This window comes from Brienomyrus brachyistius, chromosome 7 (assembly GCF_023856365.1).
Source record: "Brienomyrus brachyistius isolate T26 chromosome 7, BBRACH_0.4, whole genome shotgun sequence".
NCBI classification, from domain to species: domain Eukaryota; kingdom Metazoa; phylum Chordata; class Actinopteri; order Osteoglossiformes; family Mormyridae; genus Brienomyrus; species Brienomyrus brachyistius.
The window spans coordinates 20,798,119-20,822,671 of NC_064539.1; the positions used below are offsets into that span (position 1 = coordinate 20,798,119).

Here is a 24,553-nt window from a genome sequence, read left to right on the forward strand (position 1 = left end):
CACATTCATAGTAAACAGTATGGTGCACAAATGCTCAGTTGACTTGATTTGACTTGTAGTTGCCAATGTACAGAATGAGGCATGCCAGTTGTCTGTCCAGTGTCAGGAAGAGCCTTGCTGTTGTGTCCTTGGTCAGGGGTACTCAACTTGCATTGCTCCAGTAAAATATCCAGCCATTTAATTGGGTTAAAACTGAAAGGATCACTGTGCCAGCCAATCAACCAAAGGTAACTGGCGCACAGTCTAGACTGGTAAACTTTGCCGTTTAAATATGCAGACCTCTTTGTAGGATTTGGCAGACGATATCTGTTAAACAGCTAGTTAAGTTTGAGACTCTGGATTCGTCTTAAAATCCAACTGTGGACTAAATCCTACAACACAGCAGCATGCATGCAGGAGATCAAATGAACCTTCAGCAAAGTGTGTTAAATCCATACACCACTCAAGCTCCAAAATGTCACCCTCTAGTTGAGGTGCTAGTCTTGAACAGTTCAGGTCCATGTGTGCCCAAGGTGAACTTCTGCAGGTTTTTCAGATGACAGCTGTAAAGTGTGCGTACTGTAAGTGAGCAGCGCAGTTAGCATGAACGTCGTGACTGCAAATGTACAGCCATGTCCACACTTAGTGCTACAATAGCTATGCAGGATTATTAGCTACTGTAACTGCAGCCTATACAATGTAACTGTAACTACTGGTTCAGTTTTTTCTTACCTAAGGGAATTTACATTTTTAAATAATTTTTTTTTTTAGAAATTCAAATTAGACACCTTGCTCGAAGATGCAACAGCATTTCCAGTTCTGTGATTTTGGGCCTGCAATTTTCAGGTTTAGTTCTGCTGAACCACTGTGTAATTTTTCATAGGTGATTAACACATCATTAATCACAGCTGTCACAATTTTCCGAAAAGGCAACTTGCAAAACGCACACAAAAAACAGATGACAGCCCTAATTCTGCAGCCGGTAAAAGCGCTGACGCTATCATCCCCACCCATGCCTCTCCTCCTTCTCTCCCCTCAGAGGAAGTTGTGTTCTCCCTGGCCCTTACCTCAGCCTTGCCGGGGGCCGGGGCCCACGGCTGGAGGGCCCCCATGGACTGCGTGCGGGCCAGCGACATGTGCAACCAGAGCCCCCAGTGCAGCTCGCGCTACCGCATCATGCGGCAGTGTCTGGTGGGCCGCGACCGCAGCACCATGCTGGCCAACCGCGAGTGTCAGGTGGCCCTGGAGGTGCTGCAGGACAGCCCGCTGTACGACTGCCGCTGCAGGAGGGGCATGAAGAAAGAGCTGCAGTGTCTCCTGAATTACTGGAGCATCCACATGGGCCTGACCGAAGGTAAGATCGTGCGTCCTTACAGTGTGATACAGACCTGCTATTCTGACGGTGTGGGGACCATTCCAAGGGGAGACTCAATTTCATAAAAATCTGTGACTGCAATCAAAAAACTAAAAGTCTTATGTTTTGTTTGCTTACTTATGGCTGGTTAAGGTCGTCATTTTTGCAATTAGGGTTTTGCCCATAGAAATGAATGGATGGTCTCCACAAAGATATCATTACAGACCTGTGTATTTGTGCGTGCATGTGTGTGTGCGTGTGCGCGTGTGTGCGTTACTTCTGACGCATCCTCTGGTGCCGGCCGGCGGCTGTCGCCTGTGGTATTTCAGATGGCGATGTGTTTACGGCAGCATCATCGCAGGGCCTTTCTGGACACTGCTATGCACACACCTCTGCGGCGTCTTAGAGTGAGATGCACAGGGGTCGTCGTAGCGCCCTGCAGGCGTCAGAGCCATTGTTAATTCCGAGTAGCAAAAAACAACGCTACATAGCAATGCAGGTTAGAAACTTTGATGAAGGTTCCACAGCCATATTCAGGAAAGGAGCTTTAGCCTGTAACCTTTCGGCGTTGACTGCAGTAGTATCAGTTATGAGATGAATATCATCGTCATGAGGCCAGCATTTATGCTAATACTTCTGTTAGGTAAATGCTTTGTATAAGACACCTGCCTTTAATGTTCATATCATAGTAAAAATTGATGGGTACACATTGTTCATCATCATATTGAGCTATTTGCCTTCATAAACATCTGCCAGTGAGCCAAGGGCTAGATGGTCTGCCTGGCTCTGCCCCCCCACCTCACAACAGGGTCCAAACCAGCCCCCCCTCCACCCCAATCCCCAGCAGCTAAGGCTGGTAAAGCTTGTTAAGTGTGACAGGCAACAAAGAGAGAGTATTACCATTAGGAGTCTGTTACACAGTTGGCAGACCCGAACTACGAATGCATATATTCGTTGGAAAATGCTCAGTCAGCCAATCATGAGAGATCTCCCCGTGTCACTCTCTGAAGGCCAATGGAGAGAAGTGGAATTGTCTCCCGCAGCGTGATTATCTGACCTTCAGGGGGCTCTTGTTTATTGTTACATCTCAGCATCGTTCAGACGCCCTCCAGGTTGGAGAGCCGCCCCAGGCGCTAATTGTGGTGCCAGCCCTGGCCTCAGTCCAGGAGGTGCCAGGACTGAAAGGTTCTATGGAAACAGAGCCGGCAGAGGCCACTGGGTCGGGAGCTGTCTGCTGCTGTGGTGCTGAATCAGACTGGAGCTTAGAGCTCAGCCAGTCGGCTCTCCCACGCTGCCGCCCCCAGGCCCTGTCATCCAGCAAATAACACCATGTCCCACTTTGTTCACTTAGCCAAAATAGTTTTAGGTAAATAAAAATAAAATGAGGGTGGGTGATGGAGGGGGCAATGGAATGGTGCTTGTATCAGTCACATTCTCAAACAAAGGGAGCCTTTTTTGAAGCGCTTACTGGGGCGTTGTCGGCAGAGGGCCAATGTCTTTTTATCGCGGGAAACTCTGGCCCAGCTGAATTTGAAGTGCATGGTGGAGGCGGCAAGTCTGGAGGCTAAGAATTACCGTGAGCCCGGTGTTCCGTTCAGGGACCGCTTAATGGCCCGCTGCGTCGCACAGATGGCCCTTGGGCCCGAGAGATCAGTGCACAGCTGAGCTTCTCCAAGAGCAGTGGCTGAGCGGGGCTTGTGTCTGCGAAAGCGTCCGGGACAGAGAGGCTGCGATGAAGTCGCTGCCTCCTTGAACTTGACACACGTGTGCTGGCCATATGTCTGGTTTGATTTCGAAATCTCAGCGTGAAACCGGCACACAGAAGAATGCAGGGCTCGTAATCGAGCTGCCGGGAGTACCTAGGCGGAAGGCCGCAGAAACGAACATTAAGTTTTGTCAAGAGACGCAAATCTTGTTCCCCCAACGGACATTCATTAAATAAATGTTAAAAGCTGAAAACAACAGGACTAGATTAAAGGAAACACAAGGTAACATTTTCCTATTCAAATAATTACCCCTCAAGCATCCCTGGAAGCACATGCCCAAACCCCACCATAGAATCTCAGCCTTGCCTTCTACATTCTCTCTCACACACAGTTTATTGGCTGCTCCATATCTGCACCCATTTGTTAACGAGCTTTATTTGCCAACATGGAAACAGACATGAATTTCAGTTCAGACAGAAGATAAAGACACTGGTCACCCGTTTGGCTCTTTTGTATTGAAAAAAAAAACTAGACAAAGGGACAGAACAGTGGTTGTCTCTGCTGAATGGAAGAACTGAGAAAGTTGCCAAGTGGTGTTTTCAGACTGAGGCGGCAGTAACGTTACTCTCCACCTGAGCCTCGAAGAACATTGACGCCGATGTATTTTTCGGTCGGCTGACAGCAGCAGTTAAATGCCAGCCGTGGAATTGGCTGCTCCTCACATCTTCTGCTCTGACCCGGATCTTTGTCACGGAGCGCTAAGGAGCTTGCACAGTTTGAGGGATACCACGCGAGAGTTTTTATCCTCTAGAGTAGCAAGGGTCAAAGTCCCAGTCACGGCAACCAAGCTGTGAGACGTAGGTTTTAAATCCTGTGGGATGTTCTGGATGCCAGGAAATAGATGGCACAATGGAGTGGGATGAAGAGGAAGATTACAGGGTCAGGTTCTGTAATGCTATTGGAACAACAGCTGTAGATATAGCATGGTATTTAACCTCAAATACCTCCTTAAATTGCCCTGCTATTTAAAACTGGATATCATTAAACTGTAAGCTAAGTATGCAGCTAATTTCAACCTACTTCTGCTTCAGGATGTGATGAATTCTTTTCAGAAATACAGGCCAATGGACTCGCAGTACTGTACTAAAAATTGCTCTGCACTTTCATTTATTTTGCCATTTTTCTTCTGTCTCTGTCTTCTTCCTTGAACAGTAATGACTCCAACCACCAGTCTAGGCCAGGTAGCACATGGAGCAAGGTCCGGCCACAAGTGTTCATAGTAACGTATTGTAAGTGTGATTTAACAACAGTATTAGTCTTCTTAACACCATTACAGTGCAATTAAGACAAATGTAATACGTCCAGAAATGGCATCTGACTAGATAAAGCAGCTTTATAAAAAACAAGGTTTTTATCTTCCTGACCATCTTTTGGCTGTATAATTTTAAATACTGGGTCTAGTCAAAAAGTCTGACACAGATTCCAATACAAGAGCTCTTCTCACTTTTAATGTTTTAATATAGCATGTGTTCTTATGCTTATCTGATGTTCTTAGCCGAAAAAAATGGAATAAACCAGAAAGGGCTGTTGTGCGATTGTACAAATGGATTTAACAAGACACAAGAGCTACCATTTTACAGACTGCCGGAAACTGAATAAGTATCGGATTTGGATCGGTCACATATGGCCAATACGCGATCCGCCAAATAGGCCTGGATCAGTGTCGATACCGATTCAAAGAACCTCAAAAAAAAATAAAAAATACATTGCAGATCTGTAATTAAAATATCTACGGTATAGGCAGAGTGTGACTCACAGAGATGAAAAACGACCTGGTTTCTTTAATGAGTCGCTTTAAAAACTTCGCTTTTTAAAAAAAAAAAAAAATTCTCTATATAAAACTGCTTATGCAGAAAACATTTGGTAACTGTTTAATTACTCTACGGCCCTCTGCAGCCCAACTCGGAAAATGTATGGATTATATTAGATGTTAATATTAACTAGTATTAATATTAAATACTTGTTTTTTAAAACTGAAATGACACTTTGCCCCATGCCTGTGACTGACCAGAACTCTGTGTGTGGTGCTTTCCTCTTTATACGTATTCCGGGCACATTATTCTTTGGGGAAATCCTTTGAAGCTGCTGTGTTAATGGTTCTCTGAACACTGGCGTGTGCTTTACTGGGGGCTGCTTTGGAGCCGGCCCGGTCCTTGGGTTACCTCTCAGTTTCCAGTTCATCTGCTCCTCAAGCAGAGGTTAGGTCCTCATCTACATGATGACTTCATTCAAGCTATTGTGAGATGGCTTTGTAAGTTAGGACAATGAGTTAGAAAGCAGTTAAGAAATTAGTAAAAAAAATAAATGTGATTTAAAGAGCAATAAAGGAATGAATTGGAACAAACAATATGCGCTTTGAATATAATCTTTGTAATGTTTTACTTACGTATTTGCTTAATAGTCAAGCCATACATAATGTTATACTGAGGAATATTTATCTCCCAGGATCGGTCCTCTGGAGATTACAGCACACAAATTTGTGGTGAAAAGCAGAATCTTTAAGCTACCGTCCCCAGTGTCACTTTGCTCATTTTGTGTTGCTTGCTGGCGCTCCAGATAGGAAACCCGCCTGCCTCCTTCGCCGGAGAATCTGCGATATCCGAGGAAATATTTAGCAGGCGCTCAGAGCATGGGGTGATTAATTATGCAGCTTGCTGCTTCCCCCGTCTCCTCCTGCATCCCAATTAGCTCTGAATGGGGCCAAGACAAGGAGTTGTAATTTCAGTTTGATTTATATGGCCATGAAAACGGCGAGCGGAGATGCTGAGCGACTGGCCGAATGCGGCGTCATGATTAAAGGAGGCAGACTTGTGTCAGTGCAATCTGAATGCACATCAGAAAGCCTGCGGTTCGCCCACATCAGCGCTGAAATAGTGATTCGGCCCAGTACTTTATCTCGATGTCCTTGAAACCGCGTGAATCAGCCTTAATGATGCTAGAACTGTCAAGTGGCAAGTTTTAAGGCTTCCTTCATATGGGGAGAGGGGCAAAAATTAAAATAATCAGTGCCCACATGGCGTCCCGCGAGTGCCACTCGAGCTTAATTTAATGAGAGCTGTGAGTGGTCAGACCTGAAAACAAACAATGCAAAGCATGATGGGCTTGTGCGAGAACGAAGAGCCGCTAGGCATTATGGGAGAAACGCGTTTTGCAGAAGCACATGAAAGATAATGTAGCTTTGATATTAAGGAATGGCTGGACAAACCTGCCATTTAAAAAGTGTGTGCATGCTCTGTGATCTGTAATACAAATACGTCTGATAGTTCGACACGAAAAGGACATGTCATTTCCTCTATACGGTCTTAAAGCAGGTCCCCCAAATGGAAACAGCTTGTGAGTCTTCCTGCAGTAACAGGCCTCATTGGAAGTTTTCTCTCTCTATAATCTAATGTGCAGATGTGATACATTATTGATGGAGTTCCTAATACTCCTCTGTTGTTTTTCAGTATTAAGTCAGCCAGACAGGGTATAAATTGCACTGATGCAAACAGAACCTGCAGTCCCACCGAAACGGTCACATTACATTTAGTTTGGTGTGGGGGGAAGATGTAGGACAAAGAAAAGGGTGATATTTTCCTCTCTTTTTACTTCCCTCGATTTTCGTCCGGCTTTTCATCCTATCGTTACTGGTACTTTTACCATTTCACGCCGTCATTTTGGCCAGGGTTCGTCTGTAAAAGAGATCTTGATATCAAAAAATTTCCTTGGTTAAATAACGCTAAGTAATAAATCACTATAACATGTTTTTTTGCAGTATTATACCACCTGGTCATATAAATGATGTCATCAGCAGTTGTGGGGATGTAAAGAGTCAGAATTGTACAAAATGGAACATAAGAAGAGTGCATGTACATTGAGGTTCTAATACAGTATATGACCTGTTCTCCAGCTACAGGAAAGTGCCACAATCCAAACACTACTACTAAGAGAACTTTGGCCTATAGTTTTGGGGGCCCAGTGCTGAATGCTAACCATGCCTTTCAGAGTGGGAGACTGCTGCTCAGAGGAACATCTCAATTTCTCCTGGTGCACCACATTCAATCTGGGAGAAACGAGTATTTTAATTTAATAGTGTATGGGGTCTGCGATTGGTTGGTGCCCCCTCCTGGGTTGTTCCCTGCCTTGCACCTGAAGCCTATGGGATAGGCTCCGGACCCCCAGAGACCCTAAACGGGATAAGTGGCTTCAGCGAATGGATGGATGGATGGGTGCGTGGGATTTACTCTACCTGTTTACCTAGTTTAACTTGATGGGATATAATCAATTAACCCGTACACAGTAACCCCCCCCAATCCCCTATTTTGGGATTTCCAAGCCTGGTTTCTCTTATTATGCAATAAGTTATTATTCAAACAAAAGTTATTAAACAAAACCCAGAACAGGTACACCACAAAAAAGAGTGACAGTATTGTATAGGCGGGGGTGGGTCTGTACTGAGGTGATTCTTCAACTGGGATAGTCTGAATGATACAGCTAGTAAGCATGGCTCCTCCCCCCCCCCCTGCCCCCACCCCCCCCCCCGCTCAGTCACATTAATGGAAAACCCCCATTTCCACAGTGCACCACATTCAAGCTGGCAGTCAGGATAGTAATAATATGAAATCTTTTCTTAAATCAAATTCCACGCATCCTGCTGGCTTAATTAAAAAAAAAAGAAATACACTTTTGAGTGGTGAGCTGGTAACAGAAATTAAATATATAAATTCAGAGATTCTCTTGGAGGTTTATTTTCAACAAGTAGCCTGCTAATTAAAAAAGGCATAATTAAGGTTGTGGGTGTTTGTAACAATACAGTACAGGATAAAGAATACAGTCACCATGACGATGAACACCGTGTGGAGAACACATGTGATGGGGGAAACCACAACATACATAAACACAGCATGGGATTTTCTCTTCCCGTTGCAGTAGTTGAACCAGAGTTCCCACTACTGACCAGTCATGGAGCTCAAGAGAGAACCACTGTACTCGGTGGAATTTTAATGACATGGCAGAGAGATTATATATCTCTGGGGTGGGAGGGGTTCTCGCGACATGAAGAACACATGTTTATGAAAGAGGATTAATGTATATACATTCAATGAAATTGATTTTTATATAGCGCCTTTCAGCAGAGAGTCGCCACAAGGCACTTTACAGGGGTATGTTGTAATATATTACAGTAACATCATTAAGACAGAATAACTCAAAAACAGGGGAAAATGAAGAAAGAAATGAAAGGTAAAAAACCAGATGGCGGAAGTGAGAGGAACAAAAAAACTCCTTAGTAAGGAGGAAAAAACCCTCTCAGGGTCCAAGGTCAGCTGGCTGCCCCCCCAGGCATGCTAACATTACAGAAAAATGAGAATGGCATGCTTACTAAAAGCAAGGTGTAAACCGTGGTCGAGGTCACAGCCAAAGTCCATCTATGAGTTAATTCTCCATGCCGGCCTGTGTTGGGTGGCAGATTAAAATCTGCACCCATGATGTTAGAGTTTGTAAGTCACATCCACAATGTCACCCTTCCATGGAACTGAACCAGAACTCAAGCTCAGATGGGCCCACCCCAGGCACCGTCCGGACATGTGGGAGGGAAGGCAGGGAGGAAGGAGGGTCAGAACATGCAGAGATACACTAATGGACAAGCACAGTAGACAAAAATGACATGTATAGCAGCACCAGCAGCCATGGTTGGGGTGTGTTACGTATTAAGTTGTGAGGAAGCTAAACTGAAGTATCAGGTCAGCATCCCGAATATGAGCTCGCGAGCTGCAAACCATACCGCAATATGCTTTACCACAATGACAAGGAAACCTGCATTCTGTGATCCGAGCAGACGATGTGGTTTGTAGACTTGAATTAGTTCTGTTAGGTAGGCAGGTGCTAGACCTTTAAGTGCCTTAAGTAGGAGAACTCAGTAGTCGGTCCTGAACGTAACAGGAAGCCAGGGCAGGGAACTAAGAGCAGGGGATATGTGTGTAATCTGCGCTGTGCGGGGCGGTAGCAAATGAACGAATTCAAAATAAACAGATTTTATGTAATTATGCACATTAAACAAAATAACCTGGTTACTTATATATATTAGCAAGTTAAAAAGTTAAACATATTCATTAAATCAGCATAAGTACACGCCGCTGCCTTCATGCAAGTTGCGTGGTAAGAAGCACAACTACCCAACTAACTCTGGAAGCTCACATTTCCCAGACCAATGAACATCAAACTCCTTTAATCTCCAAGCAAGATGTACTTTGTCATATGCAGCCCTTTTGTTTGCGCTAATGTGCCATCAGTGTAAATAACAGCGGCGAGTCTAACACCCTCAACCAAAAAGCTCTAAGCTTGCTAGCAGGGCAGCTGCTGTGCCCTGAAATCATGACCCTTAAAAGTTTTGAAACGCAGTATGTAATTTATGAAATGCTGGATAAATAGGTGTAGTTTACTGGTGACTTCATGTTTGTCAAAGTTCACGTTATTTAACAACTGTATAAACTTATTATTTTATACAAATCAACTCAGGTGAAACAATAAAAAACCGTATGTTTTCAGGGTTGCCAACTCTCAGGCATCCAGCATGACACTCACGCTTTCAGACTCTCACGCAAGAATATAGCAAATCTATGTCACTCCATTATAAACAAAGATTAGCAACATCAAAAGGTAGTTTGCCCTACAGACCATTTACACGGTAAAAATGAAAACTGTTACATACATGTAAATAGGTGTGCAGACTTGTCTTGAATCGAAAATCTCACTCCAGACAGCTGACCAAGTTTGGCAATCCTGTGTTTTGTTTGAAATCAAAAGTAAATTCACTGTTTTTGACTGAAGCAGCTTGTTGTTCCTTTTGCGTTGTTACTCCCAGAATTATAAAACAAATCACTTATGTCCCTTTTTTGTATCTTTTCGAAATAAAACCGCCCATACCCAACTGTAATTAAAGTGTAAATTAGCAGTTAAAGTGCACATAATACATTAGCAATAAATATTCCTTTAATTTATATTAAGAGTCAGGGCGTGCTAATCCTCCCAAAACCTTAAAAGAGTAATACCGTGATATAATACCGTCCAAAAGTGAAAAATACCATGATAATTTGAGGTGATGTCGCCCACCCCTACTGTCTAGCATCAGGTAGTATACTACTACAATACAACATATGTTGTCTTGGCAGTTTTCACCATCATTTCCCTGCTCGGATGAGTATATTGGAGAGTCAATAACAGAAAATGGACTTTGAGCTTCTGGAATATTTCATTTCATGGAGTGACGATCATTCAGCCCTGACATTGGTAATGTTAAAATTTGTCACATAACTGTAAGGGGCTATAACACAGGTTTGTGATATTAGCTACTTGCCTTAGGGGAGGATTTTGGCACTGAAAGTGAGAACGTGCTGAAACTGTGAATTTAAATGGAAAACCTCAAAGTCAATCAAACTACTCATGCACAATGGTTTCTGTTTACATCAAACTCACATGCATATACTATTGCATTCTCTGTTACACACTATAAAACTTGTTGCTTGATATCAGACCTTTCACATACATTCACTCCCACACTCAGACACACATCAAACTGTCTTGCACATTGCACTGTGTTTCTCCCACACATTATTCCCTCTTGTATGATAGTATGGTTGAGAAGTATGACTGAGTGTGGCAGAGCGTATGACAGAGTATGTGAAGTATGAACTTAGGCCAATTCTGCTACTAAGCAAAATGATGTAACAATGGGGTAACCATTGTTCAGCCAAGCTTGGAAATATTGCATAGTTCTCCAGCTTAGGAGCAATGAGACCTCTATTACCTAAAGGGGTTTGATGGAAAGATACAGTAATGTGCAGCAGAGCATTTTATTAGTAATACATCTCATCATGCACTGCAGGTTAATATATATTTTTAAAGCATTAATTTACCCATCTTCCATAACTTCTTATCTAGTGCAGGGTCATGGTGATTCTTGAGCCCATCCTAGGAAGCCAGGGCATGAGGCTAGGGGCATCCTGGATGAAGCGTCAGTGTATTACAAATGTACATACTCAAATATGCAGTCACTACAATGACAAACAAATCCACAGCTCTGGAGGTGTGAAGCTATGATGTCATCGTCATGACAACAAAGCTCACATGTTGATGACAAATTATTTGACCTAGGTGGACATGTGAATTATAAAGGGCCCAAAACTCTTGTGTGGGAGAAACGGTTGCATGATTCGTCTTTCTGAAGTGAGATGATGTATTGTCTCAGTGAACTGAGCTGTAAACTGCTGGAGAGAAACATGCTGGTATTGCCAACAACTAAAAGACGACTGAGTAGAAGATCACGTCTAATTGTATCAAACACGGTCCCACAATCAGCAGCAACACTAAGGAGAGCTGTTCCAGTGCTAAGAAAAGAGAAATCTGATGGGAAGAGAATCATAAAGATTACAGGAAGCTAAACAGATTAGCGGTGGAGAGCTAACAGCCTTTTCTAAAATTTTAGCTATCATGTAATCAGTCTGTAAGTAAGATCTCAGTCAGGCGTTTTAAAAACAGATGGCTGCAAAATCTTTCTGATCCAGTTCGGCAATGTCAGAAATGAGGTATTGGTTAGCTAGGTGTGAGGTGGAGGCTGAAATGTCAGGTAAACAATCTTTAAGGAGCGTGGAGTATGCAGCGTCTAACAGACAAGGAGATGAGTAACATTTGGTGATTAACTGATTAACAGGAGGCACAGGGAGAAATCCAGAGGAGGATGATAGAGGGGGATTGTGAGAAGGCACTGATAGATGGCATCAATGGTGTTTTGAAAAAAAAAATGAAGAATGCATATCCAAGAATCCATATCCAGTACTGGCAGTGACCTGGTAGTACTGTCCTTGTACCCGTCTTGGTCTGAGGAAAAATAAAGCTGTATTAACCAAACTATGGCTGCGGTCGCCTCCTCTCCTAAGGCTGTGCAACTTATGTAACCTTAAACCCAGACCATATGATATTCAACTTAATGAATATTAAGTAATGGCTTAACCATCAGTTTACATGATTGGGCCATGAGACAAGTTGACGTACTAGAGTCAGTTACCTTACTGTCATGCTGAATGAAACCAAAATAAATAGTCTGGAGGTGTCATGATGTTCTGTGACTGAAGAAGCTGGGCTGTTGGTATAATAATTCGCAAACATGCATGGTCAGTGAACATATATATGTTTTGAAACATTTAAATCGCTCCCCCTGTACAGTATGGTTCACGTTATTTGACGGTGACACAGATCTAAGGCATAAACAACACGTCTCAGCAGCCAAGATATATGTGCAATATGTGATGCATGTTTGTCAGTATTTCACATTTATAACCTTCCCTCTCTACTTGGGGAGTTGCCCTGATATTGTCCTCTCTCCCGTAAATACTTTATAATTATCTTCAGCTCATAATTAGCAAGTTTCCCAGTTCTGCTTGCATTCATTATTGCTATTTTAAGACCATTGTTTTCTTTGCTTCGAAGTTGTTTCTGGGAAACAGTGCTGGCTTCTGATAAACAGTATGTGGTTCAAGAAGTTCAGGCCTTCCTGTGGTGGATGTGTAGTAGGACACTGCACATACCGTTTCATTTTAAGAACTAGGGAATTTTCCAAGCAGTGAGCACATGTCTTGGAGTTTTGCTAATTAGAAAAAACAAGTAATATATTTATTTTGTGGTGAACTGGGACATTGGGGTAGAAAAGGAAAATACTTGAATTAGAAATTAGAAGCCTGATTATTTAAACTCTAAACTTATCTTTGAAACCCAAGGACTTCAGCAGTAACACAATCCTGTTGTAGATCATCTATTCAGCAATCAGTTTTTCACTGTGAAAACACATCCGCATATTCATGGCAGTGCAAATGGCGATAAAAAACAAAACGGGAATGAAAACGCGAATGCCGTTAAATTGGAATTCATCTCGAATGTGTCATCACAACAGTGATGGAATCGCTGCAACAGTCTCACTGTTTATTAGGCTTAGAGCATATCATTACCTGAGTAATATGATCCGATCTGTTATACAGGTTGATGACATGTCACATTCTGCCTAACCTCTTTCTGTTTGACTCCATCCTGCCAAAGGAATTTGGGGGTTTTGGGGCCCAAAACAGGGTGGCACAATATCTGGCCCTTTGCACAATAATAATGAGGGACAGAATTTATCGTTTTGCACTCAAAATGTAAAATGATTCCCTGATTTAGCTCTCAAATCGTAAAGCCTGCCACAGTAACCACCTAAAGAAACTTATCAATGAAAAGCCCTTTGGACTTCTGCAGTTGTTGACTCTACAAATTCTAGTGCTTTGCACATTTGCCCGCTGTTCATCCTCTTAGGTGGACTGTCTGTCTTCCAGTTCCAGTTGGCATGTAATTGTCTACAACCCCGTTTGCAAAAAAGGTTTGGACACTGTGTAAAATGTAAATAAAAACAGAATAGGATGATGTGCAAATCATATAAGGCCATATTTTATTGCGATAAAACATGGGTTTTATGACGACATATTAAATGTTGGAAAAGAAATGTTATTGTTTTATGACAAACATATGCTCAATTTGAATTTGATATCAGCAACACATTTTTAAAAAGTTGGGACAGAGGCAACGAAAGTTGCGTAATGATAAAACAAGACACCTGGTTGAATATCTGATAATTAATTTGGTTATTTGGCAACAGGTCTGTAAGATAATTGGTGATGGGGGGCCAGCTCTTTGCAGGGAACACTCACACACCATTCACACACACTCCTACAGGCAATTTAGCAAGTCCAATTAGCCTCAGCATGTCTTTGGACTGTGGGGGGAAACCGGAGTACCCGGAGGAAACCCCACGACGACATTGGGAGAGCATGCAAACTCCACACACTTAACCTAGGCGGAGACTCGAACCTGGGACCCAGAGGTGTGAGGCAACAGTGCTAACCACTGCAGCACCATGCCGCCCCTCTGCAGTACTAGTTATCATTAAAAAATTCAGAGAATCCAGAGAAATTTCTGTACACTTGGGACAAAGCCAAAAACCAATATTCTATGGCCGTGCTGTTCCGGTCCTCATGCAGCACTCAGAAATGCTTCTGCGAATACGGGTTGTTGCTGCATACATGTATGCAGGACGAAACTCTGCAAGCGAGGAAGAAACCATATCTAAGCATGATCCAGAAACGCCGCCGACTTCTCTGGGCCCGAGGTCATTTAAGATGGACTGAGGCAAAATGCAAAACTATCCTGTGGCCTGACGAATCAAAATTTCAGATTCTTTTTGGAAATCATGGACGCCGCATCCTCTGGGCTAAAGAGGCGAGGGACCATCCAGCTTGTTATCAGCGGACAGTTCGAAAGCCAGCAGTCGTGATGCTATGGGGGGGCATTAGTGCCCATGGCTTGGGTAGCTTGCACATCTGTGAAGGCACCATTAATGCTGAAGGATGTATACAGGTTCTGGAGCAACATCTGCCGCCAACCAGACGACGTCCTTTATTCTGAGAAGGCCTTGCACATTTCAGCAAGACACCAAACCACATTCTGTGTATGTTACAGCAGCAGGGCTTCGCAGCAGAAGAGTCCGGCTGATAGACTGACACCACTGACAACATTCGGCGTATCATGAAACAAAAATATGACAAAGGAAACCCTGAATAGTTGAGTAGCTGAAATCCTATATCAGGCAAGAATGGGACAACATTTCACTTTAAAAACTCCAGCAACTGGTCTCCTCAGCTCACAAACGTTTACAGAGTGTTGTTAAAAGAAGAGGTGATGCAACACAGCGGTAAACATGCCCCGTCCCAAATTTTTTTAAGTATGTTGCTGACATCAAATTCGAAGTGAGCATATATTTGTCATAAAACATTTCTCAGTTTCTTTGTTCTATTTTCAATGAAATATGAGTTTATGTGATTTGTGAATCATTACATTCTGTTTTTATTTACATTTTACACAGCATCGCAACTCTTTTGGAAACGGGCTTGAATTTCTTCAAACACACCTTTATCAGCAGTGATATTCATGCTATTAATTTGATATTTAAAAAAAGCTACTGAGAGCAGAAGCTTAATGACATAAAATTGCCAGAGGGTCGTCATACATGACACTGTCCATCTGAAATTGTTTTCTTTAAGAACAGAGGCAGGATGATCCCATCCTGGACCCATGGCATGGTGTCAAATTTTATATTGGCAAAGAAAAGCACTTTGAAGCCAGCGTTACCATTCACCTTCCTGATCCCTCAGTCCTGCAGTAATGATAAGATCTGAGACACCTTTTTCCCCCATTGCTTGTCAGGACAGATAAGTGCAGCCTTTGGTGTTTCTGAACAAGCGGAAATCAATGTGAGTTTGCAGCGATTCTCACTCTCCTGGATCCTGATGTTGTTTCTCCCCCCTCCTCATCTCCCGAGGTTCTCTTTCCTGTAGCTTCGCCCAGTGAGACCCATCTCCACAATGCCTGACGCTATCAGTGAAGCGGGCAGTTTTCCTTTTCCGTCAGTGGTGATCGTGCGGCACACAAGTGCTGCTGATTTAACTCCACCCGTTATATCGCGTTCCTTTCTGTGTATCTTGTGACCGGTGCTCAGTGTTCGTTCATGCAGTCCAGCTTACTATGTTCCTTGAGGGACTCATTACTCCGTCCATATAATCAGCTAACTGTTAAAGTGGTTTCCTCCTTCTGAAGGATAATAATTCTTCACAGTGCCCCACAGTCACCATAAGACAGGCATGCAGTGATGTCACACAGCTGCATCAATCATGGCTCCTGTTGCCCAGCTACCACACCCACTGGATTGTTCTCACAAATCACCATGAGGTGGCTGGAGTGGTAGAGGGTAAGAGATTCCACCACTGAATAATAGTCACATTGTCATATTTTCACAAGGCATCTGGTCTCGGCTTCACTGTGAATTATATGTTTGTATAAGTAGGTAAGGAATTGAAGTTGTGGAAACCTTTTGGCATAGACTGTACTGCCACTGAAAATGTCCCCAAAGGTTCTAGGTTGTTTTGTTCTTTGCTGCTGAAGTTATACCTGCCTCCGTGTTAAAGAGCCTCAGTTTATCAGGTATCAGTTACAAGTCAGATTCCATTAGTCAGCTTTGTCACTATTAACGTTAATGTTTTTAACGTTTCGGGTTCTTTTGTTAAACAGTTGACTAGTGGGCATTATGAGGCTGGGAAGGGTTTGCCCCAGGGAGGAGGGTGGTTGCCCCCAGATCTTTATCGCTACAGTTTATTTCAGTCCTTTCTTCAGAATGTCCTGAAACTTTGCACTTCGGGAACAACTGGTGAACATAGTAAGATATTTACAGCTTTCACACTGATAATTCGCACATTCTAATGCTGCTCTTTTGCAGTCTAAGCTCCCCTGTTCATTTGCTTATGCGTATCTTTCAACCTCATTGCATTCAGAGCAGGATTTTTTATGTGTATTTTTTTCTCTGGTGCTCCTATCAGCGGACCCTGCTGATCCCTCTGGCCATGTTCTACTGGAAGACAGCAGCCAGGATAAGTCCACTTTCTACACTCATTTAATAACCCGTGTTTATCTGCCATTCACAGGTGAGGAGTTCTACGAAACATCGCCATACGAGCCCCTGACGTTTCGCGTGTCGGACGCCTTTCGACTGGCTTCGATTATCTCAGGTATGATTCTCTGCAGATTCCAACCCTGTGTTTTCCTCTTTCGGCAGCAGATGAAGTTCTGAGCCCCGAGCTGGCAAAGTGCCTGACAGTAGAAACCTCAGAAACACTTTAGAATCAAAATAACCGCAAGCAGAAATTATGACAATACTGTCGTTCACAAACTGACAAACATGGGTATACCCCCTAAAATGCTTTTAGCCCCCCACATTAAAGTGTATTTATTGATGTAAGTCATCCCCCCCAGTAAAGACTTAGCCATCCATCCATTTATAGCTAACTACTGTACACTCATGCTTAAGTCTATATTATACAATCTATGTTTTTATATTAATTTTAAACAATTTGTTTTCAAATGATTAGATTAATAATTTGCTAGCATTTTGTGCAGAGGAAGAAAGTCACATGTGTTCGGGTGCACGCTATAAATCTATGCCCTCGCGTACGCGCCCACCTCCTCGCATATGCACCCACCCCCTCGCATATGTTCCCACCCCCCTGCTTTTGGACGGTTAATTTAAATTAGCCTGCTGTAGGCACGCGGCCTATGCAAAATCAGATACGCGAGCCGCAAGTTAATATACATCTATGGCGTTCGTGTAGCATGGCGTCAACTACGTCATCCGACCCGCGACCGAGAGCCGCCTTTGGCAGGAATGATGAAAGTGGCACCGTTATGTATACCTGTGAGCCCGTTTGATTGAATGTGTGCTGCAAAGTTTAAGGCAGGCCCAGAAAAATAGCGGCTCCCTTCACAGGATAATTTTTCATATTTTTGCCACAACGTACCATCGGATGATATTTTCCTTCATCGGTAGATTTGCAACAGAACTGGGCTCTGGCGTGGAGCATCAGGTCCGTAAGCAGTGTTGTGGCAGCGTAATTACAAGCGTATTCCCCAAGCTACGAATGAGTATCACTTCATATGACAGCACTCATCAAACCCAGCGACTGTTTACACCCACAAACGCCTCCTCTTCTCACAAGGAAGGAGTGTCTACACAAATTACAGCCCACTGACAGCAGAGATCCCCTTCGGGTAGGATCCTCACTCCATAAATGTTTTATAAATGAATTTATGACGATACCTGGGGGGTAGACTTTCTTCTGGTGAGTTGGAAGTGGGAGAGGAGAGGCACAATAAATCATTAAATGGACTGCAACCTACTTGTTCCCCATGGCTGTTGCAGTGCAACATCAGAAGTTCTGTCATCTCTCTTCAGTCACCTCCATTATGAGGCTGACATCATAGCCCTGGGTTGAGTGATACATCTCCCTGTTGCCTCACCTGCAGGTCTGCAGACGAGTGAATCCATCTTGGTTTTACCTACAAGGGATGTTTTATTTTTTGGGCCCCAGGGACACGACTTCTGCGCCATGCTTTCTTTGCCTCCTGCCTTAATTTCTCGAAGGCCGTATTGCCTGCAAACATAAGCTCCACAAAGCGCACATGCTTGCTGCAGGATTTATGCAGGGTGTTGAATGAGACGGGCAAGCAAAGATCATGACAAAGTACAGCAAAGTCTTGCCTTTATAGAAAAACACCCAAGGGCACCTTTGTAGCTCTTACGAGTCTCAATCGCAGATTGCTGCTGTCCCTGTAAAGGCCTGTTACTGCTGTTTGGCAGGTCCATGCAAACACTTTCCTTGAGTTTCTGCAGGGATGGGGCATCTTCAACAGGAATGTTGCCCAAGGGGCAATATTGGAGTTGGACTTGGATCTATCAAGGATTAGATTGCAAAGATCTATCAAGGATTAGATTGCAAAGATCCACAATAATGCTTGAATCGAATATGGCGAGGTGGAAGATGCAGGTACGACCAGCACACAGAGAATTACTCTACCGACCTCCACTACCGTCTGGCAGTGCCCAGAGGACTCGTCTGCCCAGTAATCGTCCACGTTTTGAGCACAGAGAACAACCAATTGCAACGCAATTCTGGGAATTACCCCGACGCCCGGCAGAGCATAACATATTTCCATTTGCTCTGTGAAACCAAGCAAGCAACCTCCAAGATAAAATAGGTAAACAGATGAAAGATAACTAAATCAAATAAAACATGCAGATTGAGTTTCACGAGATATTTGAATTCCTCTGACATCTTCTGCTTAGACATTGGGGGGAAAAACTTTCAAAAGGCGCGAATCACGACAGATAGGTGGTCCAGTTATCTTCCTGGATGTTTACTTTCTCTGTCTCTCTTTGATTTTGGCTCGAAAGGATTTAACATGTTTTTTTTTTTATCTGAAATGGGGGACCTGAGTGTACAACCAGGGAACACATGTCTGTAGAATGCCGCTGACCTCCTTCTGCACTCACCAGGCTGAAGAATAGCTCTCCACTATTGTGTTATGGGAAGTTATTTCCGTTCCCTTACTGTGATGCGCCAGTTTGCCTTGCTGTTATGTAGGCCACATTATGGAGTCGTTTATGGCCCAGTGTAACAGTGCTGAAATGAAATGCGATCATCGCCTGTTGCTTGTAGCCTGCAGTCTCTCATTCAGTTCCACATGAATCCCAAACGTGTACATCAATAAATCACGGTTTCCATGACTGGCCCGCACTATCCGGGCCATTAAATATTGTTTGAGGGGAGAGCGGGTTTTTTGATCAGGTAACGTAGGATATTTTGTGCCAATCAAGCTGACTGCCTGTAAATCTGCAGCGTTTATGAGTTTATTGTTTATATGGCATAATGGGCCTTTTTCAGTCAAAATGAATTTATGAATAATGAATTCAGGACCTTTGGGAAATTAAAGGAAGTAGGGGATAATTAGCCTCGCTAACCTTTTGTCGTTCTATTTTACGCTGATACAAACAAAACACATTAGAAGCAGTGCATAGCTTCGTCGCGTCACTCGTCGAACACAGAGGCACCGGTGAATTGCCATAAACAGTTAGTGACTTTTCGTGAATAATCGCTTCTACGGATCCGTAGTCATCAGCTGGATTAGCGGTGCCTAATTGGAACATGAGCTTCAGGTGGACCTTTTCCAGGCAAACCCTCCAAAGCCAAGCAGACGAACACAGCTTGTGCCTTCATCGCTTTAATGCGAGCAGGCTTCTTCCTGCTGCGGAGTGAACCAGCTGTTCACAGCAAGTCTGCCTTCCTATCCTCCCTGGATGTTGACGTCGTGTGGTGTCCCAGCTGGACTTAAGAGGGCGCTGCTTCGATGGTAACCCGCAGCTTAATAAGAAGGGCCCAGACCCAATACTACCTGACAGCGCCGGTAGAACAGCTCTGCTTTGGCTACTGTTGCTGTTGTTTCACGTTATATGGGACAGAATTCAGTCCTCTGGCACAATATTGATGGAGCTCTGCTCAAAATATGTCAGCATCTTCGCTGAACAAGACAAGGAAGGCAAATTATGATGTAGCAGCTGTTGTTCAACAGTCACTCAGGGCTGAAAAATATTTGCTCTTCTTTAAGGCAACATTCGAAATCCTGCAACCCCACTTTAGATTCCGCCATGCCTGCTTATTTTCGCTCGTGGTAATAAAGTGGTCGTAACAGGAGGGGAAAATGGCGAATGTCTTCATGTAATTCTAGCTAGAGTGACAGGAGTGACGGTCCCTCCCCAGGTCAGGCCTCTTTTGCCGGCCTTTCGCTCCGGCAGTCTGTTATGTGGAACGGCAGGCGGCTGGTCGCCATTAGCGATTGTTGAATCGGAGTGTGGCTCAGCTCCAGCTGACAAGCCAATTAACATCAGCCCGGCCGTGTGCCACCTCACAGTGTGCGCTGACCAATCATTTGTCTTGCTATTAAACTGCTTTGCATGAAACGTGCTAAATGGATGTAAACAGAAATGCAGAAACGCATTATTGTTGCGTATAACGCTGCATTATTGTTGTTATTATTATTGTTGTTGTTGTTGTTGTTTTGTTTTGGGTTTTTTTGTTGTGGTTTTATTGGTTGGGTAGGGTGCTCTCTATAGGTGAGGAAACTCCCTATAATCTCCTTGTATTACTGTTTTTCATTAGTATATAAGAATTTTTTGTGGTCTTGACTGTGGTCAGACAGGAGTCTGTGGTGACGATCTCTGTACTTTCAGAGGCTGCAGTAAGATCTTTAATGAAGATTCTTAATGACTAAAGAGGGTCAGATCCGCACTTAAACTGCACAGGGACAATGATTTTTAATTTTGTCAGAGAGAACAGTGCCCCCTGTTGGTCCATGAACAGCACTAAATTATTGAAGACGCACAACGGGCACCGTTATGGACTATTTCACATCAGCTTTCCTGACACCAGCCAATGTCCCACGGTTGCAGTAGGAGATGTAGAATTAAGCAACGTTAATCTGCCACCTGTCGGATAGTGTCATTATCTTCTGTATTTTCATTCATGTTCTGAGCTCCGAGCTGAAAGATACGTAGGCAGAATGTCCCACCAGAGGACACCGAAGCTCCCTTTTATGTGTGTCCTGAACAGCTCCTTCCACATGCGGCAAGATCTGCGCTGGCCTAATTTGCATTGTCAGCTCACTGCCCCGTAATCGCCCTGCACATTCTCTCCTGGTCTTTCCTCCCTGTCCTGTCACATGTAGGGCACAGTCGTGCCCCCAGCCAAACTTGGGGCCAGGAGCACACAACACAAATAGCTTGCTCTGTAGAAGTAAGCAGATTGTGATAGCCGAACGTGATTCAGGGGGACTCATTAATGCCCACAAGGCGGTAGGCAGACACGTTATTTACCCCTGTCCGCAATTTAAGTATTACATCATTAACTGTCCGACACACAACAAGGTTATGTAAATACCGCTGCAGTTTCTGTATTCAAATAAAGATTAACAGTGTTTGTTTAAATGCCTTTACTCCGCATGCACTTCTTCCAAAGATGAGTTACGAGTTGGGCTGTATACACACGGCAGGTCTGAGACGCAGGCAGGGGAAGAGATTTCCAACTTTTCATGTGTGCAGTACAGATTATGTCATACAAAAATGTAATGGACTGGTAAAATTCCCAGTGGGGGGTGGCTGGGTGGGTAAATTGGCAATTTCATTAGTTCAAGCATCTCCATTTTTTCAAGAATAGGACATGCTTATGTGGGGGGGAGGGGTCTTAAAAAATGTTAAGAATATTGTTTGTTTTTAGAAATTAACTAGATCATCTGCGAAATGCCCAAAAGTCCACAGGAATTCCGGCTGTGGGCCGAGGGATGGAGACCTTTACCTCTATCTCTGCATATTCTGCTCTGCATGTTCCTCTCTGCATATTCTGCTCTGTATATTCTGCCCTGCATATTCTGCTCTGTATATTCTGCCCTGCATATTCCTCTCTGCATATTCTGCTCTGCATATTCTGCTCTGTATATTCTGCCCTGCATATTCTGCCCTGCACATTCTGCCCTGCACATTCTGCCCTGTACATTCTGCCCTGCATATTCTGCTCTGTACATTCTGCTCTGCATATTCTGCCCTGCATATTCTGCTCTGTACATTCTGCTCTGCACATTCTGCTCTGCACATTCTGCTCTGTACATTCTGTGCAGCACATGCAGACTGAAAAGCCCATTACGGGAAATGAGAAGGGCAGAAGCAGGTGATGGTGTTGTGGCTGATGAGAGTCTGTCTGTGTGTTATTTACACCCCATTCAGATAAGGTGTGAGATAAGATACTTTATAGTACCGCAGCTCGTACAAGGAAAATTAGTGTAGAAACCGTAAGTAACAGAAAAAACACAGAGTGGGACAGTCATTGGTTCATACAATACGTGATATAAAGCAAAATATAAGATGGTAATAATACAAATTAAAATAAAATCCAAAGGTAGATAAAAAAAATCAGTGAAGTGTTAAAGGACCGCCTGTCACAGCTCTGGAGTGAGGGTGAGAGAGAGCTCTTCGTTGTGGCAGGTCCGTAATGACCGGGGCTGGGGAGAGAAGCTACAGGTCTTTCAAAGCCTCCCTGGCTTTGCTCACTGTGATGGACAGAAATGCCATTCAGGGTGTGGTGACCCTGGGCTCAAGCCCTGTGCGTTCTGGAGCACCCAACAGGCCTGCCTGTAACCCTGCACTGGGTAAGTGGGTAAATGAATGAATGAATTTATCAGATTTGCTGTCTTGTGACTGGTGTCTGATTTTATGATTCATCACAGAGAACCTCCCAATCAAAATGAGTGATAATGAAGCTGACACCTCTGTGCTGACACCCTGAATTTTACTTTTCACTCTTCAGAAATGGAATTCACTTGCCTTAATACTGAGGATCACAGCAATCTCGACGAGGTACTGGATCTGATGTGACGGTAGCTGCACGATGGTATTGGTCTTGAACTTGAGGCTCCATTTGGTAGCTAATGGAGTGAGACCAGGCAGAGTGAGACATAAATGTTTTCAGAGGAAAAGAGAATAAAGGCGCCCAGCAGGGGTCTGGATGCCAGTTGAGCTGCATGGCTTTGAGAGGGTATTTTAGATGCTCAGCCAGTAGAGAATTTTAGATGTTCGGGCAGTGTTTCCCAATCCAGTCCTGAGGGACCCCCAGACAGTGCACATTTTTGCTTGCTGGGAGCAAAAATGTGCACTGTCTGGGAGGGTCCCTGAGGACCGAGTTGGCAAAAAATAAATGAGCTCAGCCTGGATCAGTAAGGGATTCCCTGGATGTCGGAAAACAGAAACCTGCAGAAAAGTCACAGTACTTCTGTGCCGGGGAGAGCCTGACTCTTCTTCTCGGGTTCAAGGCTTTTGGAAACTATTAATAAAACTGCATTGTGAATCATGCAAGAAATGAGAATGACTTCTGATCAGGACTTATAAGCATGTGCCAGAAATTTAAAAACACGTCATTTATTTTTTTTAACCTTTCAGAAATTATTTAATTATGTTTTGAATATGCAGTTGTAATAAATAAATCTGTTAACCATATGTCACTTGGTATACATGAAGGTTTTGTGATCTATTTTCTAGTTGTTTTTATTATGAAAACCTGATTTTTCTATTCACTTCTGTTCCACAGCGTAATTGCCCAAAAGGCAAAGTTCAGATGAATGATAGTCCCACTCCTGTCAACAAAACCAATTGGATAGCAACCCAGCGATCATCCTCAGGGTACTGAAGGGGATGCCAGGCTTTCTATGTTATAGTGCTTTCCAGCCTGGGCAAACAGTGCCATCCCGTGCCCATCTGTTAACTGACTTTTGGTTGCATCAGGATCTCTGCTGTCCCTGTCTGAACGTGTTTAGGGTCGGCATAGGATTGTGCGAAAGGGCTCTGCCCGTGCAAACAGCAGTACCTCTCAGCGAGCAAACTGCATATCTCTGTTTTCTGCAGAGATTTTGACCTAGGAAGCACGTAGCTGCTATCTGGGTTTCCGAAATGAAATGTTAGATTCTTTTTTTTAAACCTTCTGTTCATACTGTCCCAGAAATGGCTGAACACAGTTAAATCCCACACCAACAAACAACTTGACAAGGACTGCGCAGATTAGGAACCTCCAGTTTTGGAGAATATAATGTGATTTTCAAGGTGTTTTAACTGTTCACATGCCATTCAGAATGATTAAAGTATTTCTGTGACATATCTGGGGTATTGTAATGATTTTGAGTTCAGATTTTTTGTGTATTTTTAAAGGAATCTTTGGTAACACTTCACATGAGGTCATGTTTTTAGCATTTTAGAAACATTCAAAATGCATTATAGCACATTCATAAACTATTATAAACATGGCTATAAATATTTATAAAAAGGCATAACACGATATAGCCATGTTTATTATGCATTATGACTGCCTTATGAAGCTCTCATCTCTAATGAACCTTGTACCAGCCATTAAGATGCATTATAAAAGTATCTATAGTGCATTATAGATGAGAGTTTCACATGCCTATAATGTGTTGTGCC

At 43.5% G+C, this 24,553-nt stretch overlaps 1 protein-coding gene across 1 annotated transcript in view; it reads left to right on the forward strand.

Moving 5' to 3' along the window:
* LOC125746659 (GDNF family receptor alpha-2-like) overlaps positions 1–24,553 on the forward strand; it is a 52,847-nt gene that overhangs the window by 4,846 nt on the left and 23,448 nt on the right. Inside the window, exons 2-3 of the mRNA XM_049020918.1 lie at positions 1,019–1,333; positions 16,632–16,715. Coding sequence (XP_048876875.1) covers positions 1,019–1,333; positions 16,632–16,715 — 399 coding nt within the window. The remainder of the gene's footprint in view (positions 1–1,018; positions 1,334–16,631; positions 16,716–24,553) is intronic.